Source organism: Columba livia, unplaced genomic scaffold (assembly GCF_036013475.1).
Source record: "Columba livia isolate bColLiv1 breed racing homer unplaced genomic scaffold, bColLiv1.pat.W.v2 Scaffold_178, whole genome shotgun sequence".
Classification (NCBI taxonomy): domain Eukaryota; kingdom Metazoa; phylum Chordata; class Aves; order Columbiformes; family Columbidae; genus Columba; species Columba livia.
This window is the reverse complement of record NW_027043079.1, coordinates 289689-309249: the sequence shown is the minus strand read 5'-3', so window position 1 is coordinate 309249 and position 19561 is coordinate 289689. Positions and strand designations below refer to the sequence as shown.

The following is a 19561-nucleotide window of genomic DNA, read 5'->3' as shown; positions in this document are numbered from 1 at the left end:
CCAGCACCTCCACACCCCCATGTACTTCTTCCTGCTCAACCTCGCCCTCCTTGACCTGGGCTGCATCTCTACCATTGTCCCCAAATCCATGGCCAACTCTCTGTGGGATTCCAGGGTCATTTCCTATGCAGGATGTGCTGCACAGGTCTTCTCTTTTTGTTTCTTGCTTGGTTCAGAGTATTGTCTCCTCACCATCATGTCGTAGGACCGCTACGTTGCCATCTGCAAACCCCTGCACTACGGGACCCTCCTGGGCAGCAGAGCTTGTGTCCACATGGCAGCAGCTGCCTGGGCCACTGGGTTTCTCAATGCTCTGCTGCACACGGCCAATACATTTTCACTGCCCCTGTGCAAGGGCAATGCCCTGGGCCAGTTCTTCTGTGAAATCCCCCAGATCCTCAAGCTCTCCTGCTCACACTCCTACCTCAGGGAAATGGGGCTTCTTGTGGTCAGTGTCTGCTTAGGATTTGGGTGTTTTGTGTTCATTGTGGTGTCCTATGTGCAGATCTTCAGGGCCGTGCTGAGGATCCCCTCTGAGCAGGGACGGCACAAAGCCTTTTCCACCTGCCTCCCTCACCTGGCCGTGGTCTCTCTGTTCCTCAGCACTGGCATATTTGCTGACCTGAAACCCTCATCCATCTCCTCCCCATCCCTGGATCTGGTGGTGTCTGTTCTGTACTCGGTGGTGCCTCCAGCAGTGAACCCCCTCATCTACAGCATGAGGAACCAGGAGCTCAAGGATGCCCTGTGCAAACTCATATCCCTCTGTTTTCTGAAGCAATAAACTGGCCATCTTCTTCTATACAGGAGTTTTAATGTAGCTAATTACAAGCCCAGCCTGTCAACTGGATTTTCTGTTGTTGTTGGTTGTTTTCTTATTGTGATAATGTTGTCAACCCCTTTCTAATTCACTGCTGGCTTTTCTTTTATAACTGTTTTCCTCTTAAATGAGCAGCAGTGCTCTCCTTGTCTCTAAAAAGAATAAAGGGTTCTTTAGTGACTTGTTTTTCACTATATCCTTCCTGCAAGGTCTTATGGAATTGCAGGGACAGTTCCTGTGTGCATGGGAGGAGGGAAAAGAGTCCATCATGGCAGCACTGCCAGGGAGCAGCAGCGCTTGTTCTTCCAGAGCTGTTCTGGTTCCACTCCCACACTCTCCTTCTCATCCCTGGTGTTGGTGCAAGGCCTGAGTGCTCGGGCAGCTTGGTCACCGTCCTGCTGTGTGTCAGTGCTGTGAGCGCAGGCAGGGACAGGCAATGGGCACTGCTGTGACAGAGCTGGCCTCACAACAGCCTTTCCAGATAGAAACGTGATCTCCTATGGGCAGGGCATGATGGTTTATATCTTCTTGCAAAGTTTCTCTCAAGCATATTCCTACAAAAGTCACCCACAGATTAAACACCATTGTACAGCTGAACAGTGTGTGTGTGCAGGGCTGGCACACAGCAGTGTCCTCTCACAGCCAGGCTCCTGCCAGAGACCTGCAGGACCAGCAGAGCAGGGGCTGGGCTGTGCCCCTGCGCACTGGACACCCCACAGAATCTGTCCCAGGGCATCGTCATGGACGGGCCCCTCACAACCACCATTTCCAGCACTGGCCTCTCACCCACAGAGGTTGTTCTTCCCTCCATGGATGGACACTGAATGAGTAGTTCAGCAGTCTGTGTTTGCTTTGTACAGATGTGATGCGAGCACGCACATCATGTATGTGAGGTGACATGACCATGAGCCAGCACTTGGCCCTTGTAGCCAGGAAGTCCAATGGCATCCTGGGGTGTATTACAAGGGGAGTGGTTAGTAGATCGAGAGAGGTCCTCCTTCTCCTCTACTCCGCCCTGGTGAGACCCCATCTGGAATACTGTGTCCAGTTCTGGGCCGCTCAGTTCCAGAAGGACAGGGAACTGCTGGAGAGGGTCCAGCGTAGGGCAACGAAGATGATTAAGGGAGTGGAGCATCTCCCTTATGAAGAAAGGCTGAGGGAGCTGGGGCTCTTTTAGTTTGGAGAAGAGAAGACTGAGGGATGACCTTATTAATGTTATATAAATATATATAGGGTGAGTGCCACAAGGATGGAGCCAGGCTCTTCTCGGTGGCGAACAATGATAGGACAAGGGGTAATGGGATCAAGCTGGAACACAAGAGGTTCCACTTAAATTTGAGAAAAAACTTCTTCTCAGTAAGGGTGCCAGAGCCTGGCCCAGGCTGCCCAGGGGGGTTGTGGAGTCTCCTTCTCTGCAGACATTCAAAACCCCCCTGGACATGTTCCTGTGCAACCTCACCTGGGCGTTCCTGCTCCAGCAGGGTGATTGGAATGGATGATCTTCTGAGGTCCCTTCCAATCCCAAACATACTTTGATACTGTGATACTGTGATACTGTGTGACATGAACACGAGTGAGCACAAACATCATCAACTGTTCCTTGGGGTTCCATGAAAACCTGTGGCACACACAAGGTCCTGAGGTCACTTCCTGTTGGAAGTAACACCCCACGGGAAACTGCCTGAATGCAGCACTGGGTTGTGCTTCCTTAATTGAGCTCCCCGTGTCCATTCCTCATGATGTGGGACATCTCAGATCAGTGCAGAGCAGGTGAAACACCAGAGCTGAGGTGTCTCCCACCCCTTTGGAGTGGCAACGGGAGGCCAGAGGGACAATGTGACTCCTACCTCTGTGTGTAAAAGGGACAGACTGTCTCTGAGCATTCCTGGGTGCATAACGAGCCCTGAGACCAGCTGAGATATTGATGCCTGATGGAACCCTGGCATTTCTGTGTGTGACTCCAAGAACAAACCTCAGTGTCCCAGTGAGATTCATCTCAGCTGCTGGGACAGGCTCATTGCAAGTGCTCCTGTCTGCTGTCACCCTTGCCTGTGATTCTGGGTTGTGCTCTCAAAAGTAAGACAAAGTGGTAAGAGGGTTTCCGAGGTCTTTGGAAAGGCAGATATCAAACCCATCTGCATGAAAAGCATGAAGGAGAATTAACAGCTGGTCAACCTGCCGCCATACCCGGAATTTTGCAGGGTCACAGACATGGTGTTCCTTGGTGTCCTAGTAGCCAGATCAGTGATCTCTGGGCTGGAGAATTGGAAGCTGGGTGGGAAGTTGGCTGGACAATCAAGCCAAATGTCATCAGCGGTACAAAGCCCTCCGTGCAGCCAGTTACTAGTAGCATCCCTCAGTGACCAGCACTTGGACCAACACTGTTAAACGTCTTTATTGTCCCTCTGTATGATGTGACGAGTGCACTTTCAGCTTCTCTGTGGATGATGCATAGTTGTGAGGAACCCTTGAACAACCTCGCCTGGTTCACCCTGCCTGGAGCAGGACAGTGAGACAAGTGAGACAAGGGCTTTCTTCAAACCTCAAGTTATTCTGTGATTCAATGAATCTTTCCCTTGGAGAGGATTTTGAAGGCAGAATAGGCAGAGGAAGAATAAAAAGAATAAAAGACAGAAAAGGAGTTCTAAATGTTGTCAACAAAAAAACAGCAGTTGCTCTGAAGAGTGTTTTTCAACTCAAATCTCTAGTTTATCAAATTTATTTGATAAATTTGATAAAACAAGTATACATTTATCTGATCGGGTTCTGGGCCATAAAAAAGGTGATGGATAGTTATGGTATTATGAGTTCACTTGTGTCTCAGACACTCATAATCCAGTCAGAATCCTGTGGCTGTGAAGGGGACAGTGAGGCCAGTTCTGTGTCTGGAGGTGACAGCCCAGCAGCAGGGACATGGCTGGGAAAGAACCTCAGCCTAAGTATGACAGATCCTACCCAGGAAGAGATCTTGGAGACAGGTTGTCACATCCATCCCACCTGAGAACATGACGGGACAGCAGCAGGGACATGGTCGTGTGTATCAGAGAAGCTGAAAGGCCAGCAGCACTCATGGGATTTAGGAGATCATGGTGAGGTTACTTCTCTCTGGTCAGGTAAAAGACCTCAAGAAGCATAATGTGTCGGTTTCCCTGCATGAAGAGCAGTTTACGAGGTGGCTGAGCTTTCCTTGGTAGTGGGAAAAAGCAGGAGAGGAAAAAAACGTCACGAAGTGCAATTTGGAAGGTGGAGACTGGATATCAGGAGTAAGAAATGTCAGAGGAAGGGCAGTGCTGTGGGGCAAGAGCTCACCCAGAGGGAGCTGGATCAGCCCATGGTTTGTGTGCCAAAGAGCAGCCAGTGAGGGTGCAGACACAGCAGTGAAGGTGCAGAAATGCTGGGTGAGAGCAGGTGGGGAAGCGAGATGGGTGTCTGCAGCCTGCAGGGAAAGAGGGGCAGGGGTAGCACCGTGTAGAACAGCCTGTGGTGGAGATGGCAAAGGGCGCTGTAAGGCTGGAAGGGACCCACAGAACCCAGGTCTGTGTCCTCTTGGCCATGGCAGTTGTCTCTGCCACTGAGGCCCAGGAGAAGACATGTTGTCCTCATGGCACTGGGGCCTCGGTGCCTCCTTGCAGCCCCACGGGGAAGCTGGAAGTTGTTGTCCCAGTGTTGTCCTTCCCTGGGCCTTGCACACCCACATCCCACGGTCCCAGGAAGAGCCCTGAGCCGTGTGTGAGGGACAGGATCCCCCTTCCCATTGCCTGGAGCTCATGGCTCCTCCTTTCTGCTTCAGAAAGCAAACCAAGGGCTTTCTGAGCATCAGAGCTGAAGAGAAGACTCAAAGGAGACCTCATGGTGGCTACAGCTTCCTCACAAGGGGAGAAGGAGGGGAAGATACTGATCTCTTTTCTGTGGTGACCAATGGTAAAAACCATGGGAATGGAAGAAGCATGTGCCAGGGGAGGGTCAGTTGGACATGAGGGAGAGGTTCTTCACCCAGAGGTGCTGGACACTGAACAGGCTCCCCAGGGAGGTGTCACGGCCCCAACCTGACAGTGTTCAAGAAGAGACTGGACAACGTCCTCAGACGCACGGGGTGACCTGTGGGGTGTCCTGTGCAGGGACAGGAGTTGGATTTGATGATCCTTGTGGGTCCCTTCAACTCAGGACATTCTATGATTCTATGAAATGCTAGATCAAAAGTCCATGTTTTCATTGTGCAGATGAGTTGTAAACATACACATCATGTGCATGTCCACTGTGTGCATGTGGTGAGATGAACCCAAGTGAGCACAAATGCTGTCAGCTGTTCCTTGGGGTGCCATAAAGGTCAGTGGGACAGAGATGGTGTTCAGGGGTCTCTTCCAACCTGGGTTATTGTAGGATTCCATGAATCTTTTCCTTGGAGAGCTCTTTCACGTCAGAATAGACAGAGGAAGGAGAACAAAAGCAGAGGCAGAAGCAGAGATATAAAATGTCCCAGAGTAAATACAGCAGCTCCTCTGAGGAACGTTTCTCCACTCAAACCCTTGATAGGAAATCTATTGGATAAATTTGATGAAAGCAGCTTAGTTTGATCTGCTCACACACTGGACCACAAGGAGGGTGATGGTGGGTACGATGCCATGTGGTCACTTGTGTCTCAGGAACTCATAGTCCAGTAGGAACCAATGGCTGTGGAGGGCACTGTGAGGTCACTTCTGCCTCTGCAGGGGATTGGCCAACAGCAGGAACAGGGCTGGGAAAGGACTGTGAGGTCACACAGACGAGACGAGCAATCGGGCCCAATCAGCATGGCTGGATGAAAGGCAGGTCCTGCTTGACCACCCTGATCTCTTCTGTGACAAGGTGACCGGCTGAGCAGATGAGGGAAAGTCTGTCGTGGGGAGTGAATCCGCCACACGGGCTGTGGGTGTTGTGTCCTTAGACTGCAGTAAAGCCTTTGACGCCGTGTCCCACAGCATCTCCTGGAGAAGCTGCAGCTCGTGGCCTGGATCCTGTATCTGTGATGGATCAAGAACTGGCTGGAGGGACGGGCCGAAAGAGTTGTGGTGAACGGAGCCAAATCCAGTTGGTGGCCGGTCATGAGTGGTGTCCCCGGGGCTCAGTATTGGGGTCAGTTCTCTCTCATCTCTTTATCAATGATCTGGATGAGGGGATCAGGTGCACCCTGACTCTGTTTTCAGATGACACCAAATTGGGTGGGAGTGTTGATCTGCTGGAGGGTACGAAGGCTCTACAGAGGGATCTGGAGCTGCTGCTTCATTAGGCTGAGGCCATTTGTCTGAAGTTTAACAAGGCCAAGTGTCAGGTCCTGCACTTTGGTCATAACAATCCCCTGCAACACTACAGGCTTGGGGAAGAGTAGCTGGGAAGCTGCCTGGTGGAAAAGGACCTGGGGTTGTTGACTGACAGCAGCTGAACATGAGCCAGCATGTGCCCAGGTTGCCAAAAAGGCCAATGGCTTGATGTGCATCAAGAATAGTGTAGTGGGCAGAACCGGAGCAGCGATCATCCCCTTGTACTCGGCACTGGTGAGGCCACAACTCAAATCCTTGGTTCAGTTTTGGGCCCATCACTGTAGGAAAGACCTTGGGGTGTTGGAGTGAGTGCAGAGGAGGGGGACAAGGCTGTTGAGGGTCTGGAGCACAAGTCTGCTGAGGAGCAGTTGGGGGTTCTGAGGCTGTTTATCCTGGAGAAAAGGAGGCTGAGAGGAGACCTTTTTGCTCTGTACAACTATCTGAAAAGAGGTTGTAGCATGGAGGGTGTTGGTCTTCTCCTGAGTAGCAAGTGAGAGGATGAGAGGAAATGGACTCAGCTTGTACCAGAGAAAGTTCAGAATTGATATTAGGAAATATTTTGTCATGGAAAAGGTTGTGAAGCAGTGGAACAGGCTGCCCAGGGAAGTGGTTGAGTCACCATTCTCTGTTCCTTAGCACAGCTTCTAGGAGGATCTGTTCCATCATCTTCCCAGGCACAGGTAAGAGGCTGACAGGTCAGTAGTTTTCAGGATCCTCCTTTCTACAGCAGAGAAACACTGCCACACATGACAGGTTAAAACGTGGAGACTGGACATGAGGAGGAAGAAATGTCACTCAAAGGGCAGTGCTGTGGTACGGGAAATCATCCAGAAGGAGCAGGAGATCAGTCCATGTACTTGTGTTTCCAGGAACAGAGCATGAGAGTGGAGACACATCAGTCAATGTATGGAAATACAAGGGTGAGAGCAAGGGGAAGAAGCGACATGGGTGTCTACAGCCTGCAGGGAAACAGAAGCAGATGAGGGACAGTGTAGGACAACCTGTGGTGGAGATGGCAAAGGGCACTGGCAAGGCTGGATGTCACCAAGAGAACCCAAGTCTTTGTCCCCTTGGCTATGGCAATGGCCTCTGCCACCAAGGCCTGTGAGGAGACGTGTTGTCCTCAGGCACTGGGGCACCTCATGGCCTCCTTGCACACCCCAGTAAGGCTGGGAACGGTCACACCATTGTCCTTCTCTCAGCACAACACAGCCCACATCCCCTGCCCCAGGAAGAGCCCTGAGCAATGTGTGAGGGACAGGATCTGCCTTCCCAGGGGCTGGGGGTCAGGCCTTGGCCTCTCTGCTTCATCCAACTAAACCAGGGTTTTCTCAGCACCTCAGCTGCCTGCACGCTTCCCTTTGTTTATCTGCCATCATGGCCTCCAATTCTCTGCTCTAACGAGTCCCTGGGGAGGCTCTGCTGGTACTTGCCCTCAGTGGAACTCATTAATACTTCAAGGAACTTAGTGCTTTTTTCTTCTGGCTTTGACTTCTGGAAGGGTTTGTGCAATCTCCTCTCAGCACCTGAGTGATGTTCAAGGACTCAGCACCCAATGCACCATGGGGCTCATTACACTCAAGAAAGCTCTGACAAACCATGTCTCTTCTTGTATTTTCCTTCTAATCTTGTATAGTTAATTAGAGAGTTTTCTTTGTGTAATTATGGAAAAAGATTTCAAAAAGCTTCTGATAAAAAAGTCTTTCTATTGTAAAGGGTGTATTTTAATCCTTTTCAGTTTGGAGAAGATGTGATTGCAGCATTGTCTGATGTTGATCCAGGGTCTCTCCTAAGGAGGTCTGGACTGGCTGGAGATGTCCCTTGAGGTCTCACACCGTGTGGACAACCTTGCTCCTCACCTCCCCAACCCCATCGTTTCTCTCATTGGCCCCTGGGCCTTGCATCCCTTTTCCTCACACCAGACTTCACTGCAGTCTGCAGCTGGATGTGCCAGCTCCTTTGCACCAGCTCCCACCTGCTCTCCTTGCAGACCCAAGTGCACACAGGGAACAGGGACTTTGCTTTACCCTTGAACAAACAAAACACAACTGATGAGAGTCATGATTAAAAGAAAACAGACTCCTCAACTGTACACCAAGGACAAGCTGCCACCACTGAGGTTCACCTTCTCCAAGACAGAACCATGCAAGAAATGTTTTAGACAGAAAGGAAATTATAAAATAAACACAATAAAAGAGTTGGCTAAAGACAGAATAGACAGACTACTGAAAGACAAGGAAGCTTTTAACTCCTTGAAGCTGAAAGCAGCAACCGGGTTGTTGACAAGTGTCTGAGTGATCAAAGAGTAAGAGGAAGGGAAACCCAGAGAGCAATCGCAAGTGTTGTGTGCAGATCAGCTGCTGGAAATGGGACCTCAGACATGGTCAGTTTAGTCAGGGCAGGAGGAAATACCTGGAGGATGAGGGAGATGAGATGCACAGATAACAGAGAGAGTGCTGAGAAGGCAAATGTAGTGGAGGATCAGAAGTTCTCCTCTTGTTCTTGATGCACATCCCGAAAAGTCTCATTTTGATCTAACGGGAAAACACTGATATTTAAAGTATTCAAAAGAAAGAAAGGAGAATTACAACACCAACAGTGTTTGATGTTTAAAGTTGCAAGAACACATTTCCTTCACTCTGCATCTTTCAATTGGTTTCTTCTTACCTCCATTTTTAAAAAAGGTTCTCTAGATTTCTCTCCTACAAAAGCCTCCAGCATTCAGAAAGATAATCCTTGTGTCTTGCACAGAGTCGAAGGCACCAAACAATCCACTGCCATGGCCTGTCAGTGCCACTCTCTACTCTTGGCACAGAGTGAGTCATGCTGGAAGCTGTTGGCCGCTCTTGCCTGATGGAGGGAAGAAGGATAAAAAGGTTAATTGAACTGTTCTCTTTTTAGATGGCCATGTTAACAGTGATCTCAACAGACCTGTGTTATCTGTCTTTCTATGTGATCGTAAGGAAAAAAAATATATTTATCTTTGGTAAATATATAGTAAAATATATGATTGTGTCCAGTTACTCGCAAAATACGTTTTCTACCAGCACTCTGAATGGAAGAATCTTTCTTCTGAGAAATTGCTGTTTCCAAATTCTCTGTGACTAAAGGCAGGAATCTGGAGAACAACCAGCAGTGGATGTGGATCAAGACAGGGGTCACTGGAACTATCACAATCCTCTCCAGTCTATGGGACAGGAGGGGCAGACCCAGGAGCTGAGACAGCAGGACGGTGTCACAGTGAGGCCACTCTCCACCACTGATGGTCTGTTACCTGAAAGTTATCAAGACATTCAGTGTCACCCTCTAATATTCTTGTGTCCAATGTGGGATATTATGGTCTGTGTCCGTGTGCAAGTAGAAGGTTGTGCTTGGAAACGTGCTACAGAAAGGGAGAAACTTCCCAGTCATGAGGACAGTCCAGCACTGGAAGCTGTTTCCCAGGAGTGCGCACCCACGCTGTCCCATAAAGTGACCAAGATGTGTTTGGACAAAGTCCTGAGCTATCTGATCTGACCCTGCTGTGAGCAGGAGGTTGGTTAAGACACCACCCGAGGTCCCTTTGAGCCTGAATGATGCTGTCCTTTCATCCTGTCATGTTTTCAATTTAGAGAAAGCTCTCAGGTTCTCTCTGAGCACGGGAATAATTAGCATGAGGTGCAGGGCTGCTTTACAAGTACCTCTAAACAGCTATGACAGCAACTTTGGCATCCCTTTTGTTTTGCCCCAACCCAGGGTCTTCTTTTTTGGTATGCTAATACCCTTCCAGAAAGAACTGCTCATCTTGTTAACCCTTTCAGAGCAGGTTGTTCAACAAGTGTGAGTATCCGTGTACAGAGTCTGCACATCAGTCAGGCATATAAGCCACCATTACAGAAATGGAGACGAGGCTCTTGACCAGCTCTTTGAAGCCAGGAATCAGCGTGACATGTCTGCTGAGATGCTATTGAACACCTAAACTTGAAGAGCAGAGCATGTGAGTCCTCATTGGGTATCCTGGCTTGTCTCCTGACCCATGTGGTGCTTCAGGCTGTGAAGAGAATCAAAACCGACCATTTGACTGGGGTAGTTCCATTTTACACGTGTCACACGGGGCAGATGAAGGGAGCTCAGAACTCCAGACTCTGCTGCACAGTTGGGTCTTCAGACATTGGAAATGCAGGTGACAGTGTGTGTCAGTGCACTCCACACAAAGATTCCAGCTTCCTTTGTGCCTTTGCACTGACCTGGGATCTGTTCCTTGGCCTTCTTTGTCTCAAAAGGAAACTGTTCTCCTGTGCCAACAACACCTCACAACAGGAAAAAATAAAAAAAAATAAAAAAAAAAAGGAGAAAAGTTCTTTCAGAAGGATGATCTTGGGGTAATTCTGTCCAGTAGGTGTACTCTTGAAATGATTAAAAAAAAAAAATATGGGGGGTAAAAAGCATTGTTCTAAGAACTTATTTCAGGACACAGGTACTGAGCTGTAGTAGGTGTTTTGAAAAGCAAGAATGACTGTTAGGAATGAAATTAAAGAGCTTTAGTTTATTATCATCATCAGTAAGAATAAAGAGTTCCATGTTACTGTTATTAGTGACAGCAGCACTGTTCACAAACATCCTTCAGAGCATCTCCATTGTTCCTGGGCTGCAAAGTTCATCCTGCTCAGGTTTTGAAAGGATTACTGCAAACCCCTGTGACCCAAATCTCTACAACTGTCTCTGCTCAACAGCCTTTTACCCCAGGAAGGGGAAAACTGCCAATGCAGGAACCAACCCAGTGCCCAACCTGCCTGGAGAGCCAGGACAGTTGTGCCACTCAACAGCAGCCTCTGAGGGAACCTGGAGGTGATGGGATTGAAATGGTTTCAACCCAAATCAGAGAATCAGAGAATCATGGAATCATTTAGGCTGGAAAAGACCATTAAGAACATGGAGTCCAACCATAAATCAAACACTGCCCAGTCCACAACTAAACCATATCCAAAAGCGCCACATCTCCATGTCTTTTATACACCTCCAGCAATGGAAGCTCCAATCCTGAGCTGGCAGGACACCACTGGCTGCAGTTGGACATAAGATACTGGTCATGGCTGTGAGTTCAGCCCTCACTGGCAGAATGTCTCACACCCTCACTGAGGAGGGCAGGGGGCTGGGAGATGGGAGCACGTTTCAGTTTCCAGATCCCAGCACAGAGCCCAAACCATCCTGCCCTTGGACTCTGGATTCCATGTCCTGAGATGTAAAGTTGGTGGGGCTTCTGAGGATAATCATTTTAAAGGCATGAATAATCCTTCAAGTGTTTGTGTAATTTGTCTAGGAGTGTCAGTTAAAGAAAAGAAAAAGGTTTAACATGCTTATATTTAAATATCTATAAAATAGTACTCTGCATCTGTGGTCGCCCCTCTGGCAATGACAATTAAATAGGTATTTGCACTATAAGGCTCCATACCTCATCCACAAGCACACATCTGTGTGGTTCAGATGAAGGGTGGTCTGGCAAACGTCACCCGTTGTGTCCCCAGGTGATGGACACTGCTCATGTGCCTCTGCAGAGAGTGGCAGGAGCTGGATCCCCTTCTCGGGACAGACTCCTTCCAGGAGAGACACAGACACAGGGGGAACTCATCAGGGCTTTACGGCATTTCGCTTGGCATCAGTTTTGACATATTGGGTGCTGTCCTGTGACTGCCCTTTCTGCACAAATGATCATACAAACACAACCATTTAGTGAGACGTGGTCATAAAGGGGCTGTTATGGACAAGAAAGTTCACTGTGAACTCTGGCGAGAGTGAAAAAGTTTATAATAAGCACAAGGAAGAACCAAGAAGCTCAAGGCCTCTTCTGAAGTGTGGGACTCATGAGCAGCCGTGATTGGCCATTGTAGGTGTGGGAGAGGGTCAGGACATGTCAGGGAGAAGCAATGAGATGGCTGGTGGCTTCAGTGAACCCTTCCAGCCATGTCTGAGCCCAGAAATGGAAAGCAGTTGATGTCTGCAGGTGGAGGAGGAACGGGAGGCAGATTTTCCTGGGAATACAGAAGGAAGAAAGGCCTCTCTTGGGCTAATCCTATATGGGAGTGACATATGCATGCTGTGGGCATGGCTGTGCCTGGGAGATGGGGAACGGCTGCTGCTGGGGTGGCTGTGCTCAGTCATGGCCCATGAGCTGACCCTGCTTTGCTCCTCTCTTACACTGCCCACACTTGGATGGATCTCAGGAATCATCCATGAGCCTGTTGGATCCATGAACCTCCTGCAGTGATGGGTATGGATACAAATTGGGGATTCAAGCAAGTTTGGGACTGGGACATTGTGGTGACTGGTGACCATTGCCAGGTGTATGAAAGAAGCTGGGTGAGTTGTGATTTGCTCACAAGCATTTCCAACTCCACAGAACACCAGAGCCTTGCAGTTAAAACAACAGCACTTGACATAAACACCACCCGAAAAACACAAAACACTCACACTGACCACAGGAAAAGCCTTGAAAAACATTGGAGAAAAATCTACCAGGTCCCAGGGGTCAGGGCTCAGCCATTCTGGTGATGAACAAGCATCAAGGGCTGACATGGCATCAGAGCCACCTCCACATGGCCCTCACCACCTGGAACCAGTGTCTCCAAGTCTTGCCTTCAGCAGCCTCCAGGGACAGGGACCTGCACTGGTTGTTTCCTTCACAGCTGTGTCAGTGACGGCCCTTCATGGGGTCCAAACACCCTCAGAAACTTGGGGTTTGCTTCTGCCTTTCATTTCATTAGAGGTTTGTTCATTCTCTCAGTAACTGCAGTTCAGGATCACGGCAGCAGAGGGCTCATTAACATCTAAAATGCTCTTACAAGCCAAGGCTCTGTACATAATTTTCCTAAAGGCTTCAAGTCTGGTGTGGATGATTAGGGAGATTTCAGGAACATCCAAACAGAGAGCATTTGCATAATAAATAGCAACAAAGCCAAATTTCTTCTATTCCCTTCCCTGCTCGCCCTTCCCTCCCTTTCCAGAACAGGTGGTATCAGCAGACTCCAGTTCATATCGATATGGAGCGTCTCCTGATAAAGACTGAATATGTCAGAAAAGTGGGTGCCTAAATCACCACTTTAATGAGGAGATAGTTCAGAACACCTCAAGAGGAGCCACACTCCTCTGGATCAAAGGTGGGTGTCTCTGGCAATCTCAGGTGCCACAGCACAGCGATACTTGTGTTCAGGGAGCTGGTCAAGTGACCCATCTCCTGTTCTGTAACGGTGTCTGAGTTTGCTCAGGTCACCCCTGACTTGAGCCCCATCCACTGCTGGGTGTTCTCCAGACTCCTGCCTTCAGGAACAAAGTCCAGGAGACCTTGCTGGTGAAGATGGAGGCAAAGAACCCATGAAGAACCTCAGCTCTGTCTGATTCTACTCTTATGAAGTTCAGCAGCAGGGCCCACGTTCACCATGTCTATTCTCTTACTGCAAGTGAAGCTCTGTCAGCTCATCTTGCTGCCATTCCTGTGCAGGTATCAAGTCCAGGGCAGCTTTGTCATCATCCCCACATCCATGGACAAGGTTTCTAAATTCCTCCTTTGCAGCTTCCCCTGCTTCCACTTCCTGTGTGCTGCCTTTTGCCCTGGAGCTCCATCAGTGCAGATGAGCAGCCTCACAAGATAAATGCTTCTGTTCATGGGCACTTGGAGAGATCATTCTTGTGCTTGGAGCAGGATGTCCTGTAAGGATTATCAGATTTCCTGAGCTCCTTCACCCTTCAGATCTACTTCCATGTCACCACTTTGCCCACCATCCCCCAGTATGTCAAAGTCTTCTCCTCTGGAGCCCACCAGCCTGTGCTCTGCTGCTGGCCTTCCTCCCTCCCCTCTGGTGCCTGGGACCCCACTGTGTCCTGGTCACAACAGCCAAGGTGGACACTGATGTTCACATCCCTCACCAGCCCTTCCTTGTTTCCCAGTTCCAGATCCAGTTGAGCATCACTCTCATTGGCCCACAATGCAGACACGTTAAGCAGTTGGCCCAAGATCCTTTGGACTGATGGCACTTGCCACTTTGCCAGGCCAGATAATGTCAGAGCAATTTCAGTTCCCCATAGGAACCTGCTCATTGACTGGTGACTTCCTCCTTGAGTTGCTGACAGAAGATCTTGTCCATTTCTTCTACATGATCATGTAGTTTGTAACACCCAACACATTGTCACTCTCTATTGGGTTTACATGACAAACTCTTGGAACTGGGGGTAGGTGTGGGTGTGCTACAGCTGTCACGTCTCTGGGAAGACAACAGGAGTTTGACCAATGTCAGACAGAGCCTATTTCAGCTGCTCCAAGATGGACCCACTTCTTGCCAAATCTGAGCCACTCCGTGATGCTGGCAGCACCTCTGGGATATTGTATTTGAGAAAGGGTAAAAAACGCTGCACAACAGCAGGTGGGAGAGAGGAGGGAGGAGATGGGAGAGAAAAGCTCTGCAGACACCAAGGTCATATCCCATAGGACCCAAGCAGGTCCCTCAGCAGGCCAAAGCTTGCTCTCCTGAAATCCTGCTCTTGGCCTTGTTCTCATCTCCCAGGAGCCTCAGCTCCACTTTCCATCCCTCACTGTTCCATCCTGACCAACTCTTTCTGGTTTGTAAGTGTGAAGTCCCACAGGGCACCTCACCCCACTGACTCCTCAGCCACCCGTGTCAGGAAATGTTGTCAATGAGCTCCAAACCCTCCTTGTCCCCAGCCAGGAACCTGGGAGGTGTGGGACCATAGTCCTGCCCTTGGCCTTGCACAGCCCCACATCACACTGTCCCAGGAAGGGCCCTGGGCAATGTGAGAGGGACAGGATCTGCGTTCCCAGGGCTGGGGGTCAGATCTTGGCCCTTTGGTTAATGAAACACATCCAGGTTTACTCAGCATCAGAGAGACCTTTACTTTGCTTTTCCTGACCTGTCATCTCTGCCTCAAGTCTTCTTCTCTAACCAAACCTGAGTATTGTTTCTCTGTAGTGTCCCTCAGTGTGACCCATAAACCTTACAATAAACTTTGGAGTTTGAATCTGACTTTGACTTCTTGAGAGGTTTCATCAACTTCCTCCAGGGTCTGAGGTCCACGGACTCAGCACCAAACCCACCAGAGGGGTCATTAAAGCACCTTGGGCTGCTCCTGTGCTGCTGAGCTGGGCTGGGCTCCTGGGACACAGGGAGCTCATGGCAGCGGCAGCGCTGCAGAGAGACAGCTCTGCCCAGGAGCAGCTCCTCTGCACACGCAGCAGGGCTGAGGGCTCTGCCTGCAGCACCGAGGGCACAGGAGCCAGGCACAGAGAGGGAAATGCAGTCTGGGCTGGGAGGATGCTGAGAGTTCACTGGAAATGAAATCCTCTCAGATATGAAGCCTGTGACTGCAGGGCATTGAATCTGCAAATCATGGTAGGATCTCAGAAAGCTGTCACATTGCAGAGCCTGCGAGAGATGTAAGTACAGCTCTCAGAGGTTCTCTGATCAGAGGAGAGGATGTGCTGCAGAGCAGGGATTGCCTTCTGCACTGTCAGAGTGACAAGACGTGAATGCTGCGTTCTCCCCAGGATGGCTGTGGGGTGTAAATGTAAATGTGCAGGCAGGGGTGCCCTGGGCTGTCCTGCAGAGCAGGGTCCCTGCACCCCAGGGCTGTGCCGGGCAGGGACTCTGCCGCCTGCCAGGGTCAGCGCTCAGCCTGACTGGGAGATCCAACAACACTGAGGGGAGAAGATGTGGTGGAGGAGCAAACCCTATTGGGCAAGAAAGGTGCCTCTGCTGTGGAGAGGGTGCTGTGTGGGTCAGGGTTGCTCACACATCCAGATCAGCCCCAGCATTTTTCCAAGGGGATGCCTCAAGGAGATGATCAATGCAAGGATTGCCAGACAGATAAGGAGCTTTCCTGAGCCTGTCTTTTCAGTTTCCTCTCCCAAGGGGTGGGGGGTGCAGGAAAGGATAAAATGAACATGAGCTCTCATACTTAAACAAGTCACTGAGACTCCCGAAATGCAACTCTGAGTGATCAGTCCATCTGCCAGAAGGCTCATGACATCCCTTCCCCACCCCTCTGCCCGTGCACAGCACCTGCATCACCTTGGCTGGACCCGTCAGCCTTAGTCTGACCTGTCCTGTTTTCCAGCCTGCAGACAGGAAGATGCCCCCAGGCAGTGCCCTGTGAACAGGCAGGATCTGTAGGGCCAGGGGGAGGGCACAGAGGGTGGGATGGTCTGTGAGCACTGACAGGGAAGAGACATGGACAAGGAAACACCTCCCAGGGGAGAATCTCCAGGCAGCAGGGAAATGATCAGAAAGGAGAGGAAACCAAACCCGGAATGGTTATGGGAGGGAGAACAGAGAAAAGCCCCTGTGACCCCCTGCAGTGCAGATCCCTCCTGTGAGCAGCCCCCTGGGCTCCTGTCCCACCCAGCAAAGCCTCTGCCCTCAGGGCCGGGGGCTCCAAGGCATGAAGCAGCTCCTGTGCAGCCAGAGCTCCAGTTCCTCTGCAGAGCACAGGGGCTGAGAGCAGCTGCCCGGCAGTGTTGGTGTCTGGGAGGTGCTGCACAGCTGGGGAAGGGTGACGCTGTCTGAGTGCCCGGCTGCCTCTGCCCTGGCCTCTCTCACACCCACCCTCACCGCATTTTCCTTCTTGCTCCCCTGCTCTGGGTCACTGCTGTTGGGATCTTGTTCTTGCTGTCAGGCTCTCTGGGGATGGCAGTTTCAGCTGCAGAGTCACAGCCTGATCTTGTGGGTCCTTTCCTGCAGGTGTGTCCATGGGCACACGTGTCCCAGCTTTGCTCTGACCTGTGGGGTGTGGGCAATGCAGTCTGTGGGGCTGGGGAATGAGCTGTGTGTGTCCGGGACTAAACGTTGGGTGCTGAGACCTTAGGAAAGGGTGAGACCTGTCATGGTCTGAGGTGGATCCCTCTGCTCTCAGCAGTGCCTGGTGGCTTTTCAGGGTAACATGGGAGTGTGATCAGTCCCCATCTCAGAAAGGTGCCAGCCCAGGGCAGCTGGAGCAAGACAGAGGGACAGAGCAGCTGCCCTCACTCTGCACTGACCCACAGGCACCCTCTGGTCTCGCAGGACTCGCTCTGTTCTCCCTGAGTGCAGCAGAAATGCTGAGGGTTTCTGACACCCAACAACACTCCCCAGGGTGGGAGGGGAGAAGGAGCTGTAGAAACGCCAGACCTCTCAAAGTCAGTTTCTCAGGCCTGGGGGTGGAGATGCTGACAGTCCCTTGTGCACCAGGAGCAGTTCCAGCTGACAAAGCTGAACCCCAGGACTGGCCCCTGCCCACCCGATCACACAGGGCCAGGCTGAGTCCTCAGGAGCCCCTGGGCAGAGACCCTGCTCTTCATTGCACACTCATCAAGCACCGACGAGGGCTCAGCCAGGACGTTCTCCTGGAAAAAGAAAAGTGTCTCTTTGTCTGACAGGGTGGGAGGGTCTGTGGGAAATGGTTTTGATTATTCCCAGAGAAGCCTCATCTAGACCTTCACTATCTTTTCCTCCTCACACAGGTCCTCATGCCCACAGGCAGCCAATGTCCAACAGCAGCTCCATCACCCAGTTCCTCCTCCTGCCGTTCACAGACACACGGGAGCTGCAGCTCTTGCACTTCTGGCTCTTCCTGGGCATCTACCTGGCTGCCCTCCTGGGCAACAGCCTCATCATCACCACCATAGCCTGGGACCAGCACCTCCACACCCCCATGTACTTCTTCCTCCTCAACCTCTCCATCATTGACCTGGGCTTCATCTCCACCACTCTCCCCAAATCCATGGCCAATTCCCTCTGGAACACCAGGGCCATCTCCTACACAGGATGTGCTGCACAGCTCTTTCTTTTGTTTTTCTGTGCTACAGCAGAGTATTGTCTCCTCACCATCATGTCGTACGACCGCTACGTTGCCATCTGCAAACCCCTGCACTACGGGACCCTCCTGGGCAGCAGAGCTTGTGTCCACATGGCAGCAGCTGCCTGGGCCACTGGGTTTCTCAGTGCTCTGCTGCACACGGCCAATACATTTTCACTGCCCCTGTGCAAGGGCAATGCCCTGGGCCAGTTCTTCTGTGAAATCCCCCAGATCCTCAAGCTCTCCTGCTCACACTCCTTCCTCAGGGAACTTGGGCTTATTGTGGTCAGTGCCTGTTTAGCTTTTATTTGTTTTGTGTTCATTGTGGTGTCCTATGTGCAGATCTTGAGGGCCGTGCTGAGGATCCCCTCTGAGCAGGGACGGCACAAAGCCTTTTCCACCTGCCTCCCTCACCTGGCCGTGGTCTCCCTGTTTGTCAGCACTGGTGTGTTTGCCCACCTGAAGCCCCCCTCCATTTCTTCCCCATCCCTGGACCTGGTGGTGTCAGTTCTGTACTCAGTGGTGCCTCCAGCAGTGAACCCCCTCATCTACCGCATGAGGAACCAGGAGCTCAAGGATGCCCTGTGCAAACTCATATCTTATTGTTTTGTAAAGCAATAAAGTGCCCATCTGGTTCTACATAGGCGTTTTAATGTAGCTAATTACAGGTCCAGTCTGTCATCTGGATTTTTTGATTTTATTAGTTGTTTTCTTATTGTGATAATGTTGTCATCCCCTTTCTAATTCACTGTTGGATTTTCTTTTATGACTGTTGGCTGTGTAAATGAGAAGCCGTGCTCTCCTTGTCTTTAAACAAAATAAAAGGCTCTTTAGTGACTTGTTTATCACTATGTTCTTCCTGCAAGCCCATTTTTAGAGCTCCAGGGATGGTTCCTGTGTTCATGAGAGGAGGGGAAAAGAGTCCATCCTGGCAGCCCTGCCAGGGAGCAGCAGCGCTTGTTCTTCCAGAGCTGTTCTGGTTCCACTCCCACACTCTCCTTCTCATCCCTGGTGTTGGTGCAAGGCCTGAGTGCTCTGGCAGCTTGGTCACCGTCCTTCTGTGTGGCAGTTCTTCTAGAACATGCCCAAGAAAGTGGCCACAGATGCAAACCCCAGAGTACAGCTGAACAGTGTGTGTGTGCAGGGCTGGCACACAGCAGTGTCCTCTCACAGCCAGGCTCCTGCCAGAGACCTGCAGGACCAGCAGAGCAGGGGCTGGGCTGTGCCCCTGTGCACTGGACACCCCATGGAAGGAGCCTCAGGTCAGTCATCATCGACTGGCCCTTCACAACTACCATTTACAGCACTGGCCTCTCATCCACAGGGGTTGTTCTTCCCTCCATGGATGGACACTCAATGAATAGTTCAGCAGTCCCTGTTTGCTTTGTACAGATGAGATGCGAGCACGCACATCATGTACCTGAGGTGACATGAACGTGAGCGAGCATAAACACCATCAACTATTCCTTGGGGCTCTATGAAGGTCCGTGGCACAGAGAGTGGCTTGAGGCCACATCACATTGGGATGCGACCTGAATGCAGCACTGGGATATGCAACCTTGATCTGAGGTCTCCGTGTCCATTCCTCATGGCATGGGACATCTCAGATGAGTGCAGAGCAGGTGAC

The 19561-nt window shown here is 50.8% G+C and overlaps 1 protein-coding gene across 1 annotated transcript; it reads left to right on the top strand.

Annotated features, from left to right (window-relative positions):
- Positions 1 to 226: 226 nt before the first annotated feature.
- On the top strand, positions 227 to 712 carry LOC135577906 (olfactory receptor 14A16-like; the record flags this gene model as incomplete). The annotated part of the gene is made up of 1 exon (XM_065048023.1): positions 227 to 712. A coding segment is annotated over one exon (486 nt), but the record flags the coding sequence as incomplete, so codon positions are not given.
- Between the last annotated feature and the right edge of the window lie 18849 nt (positions 713 to 19561).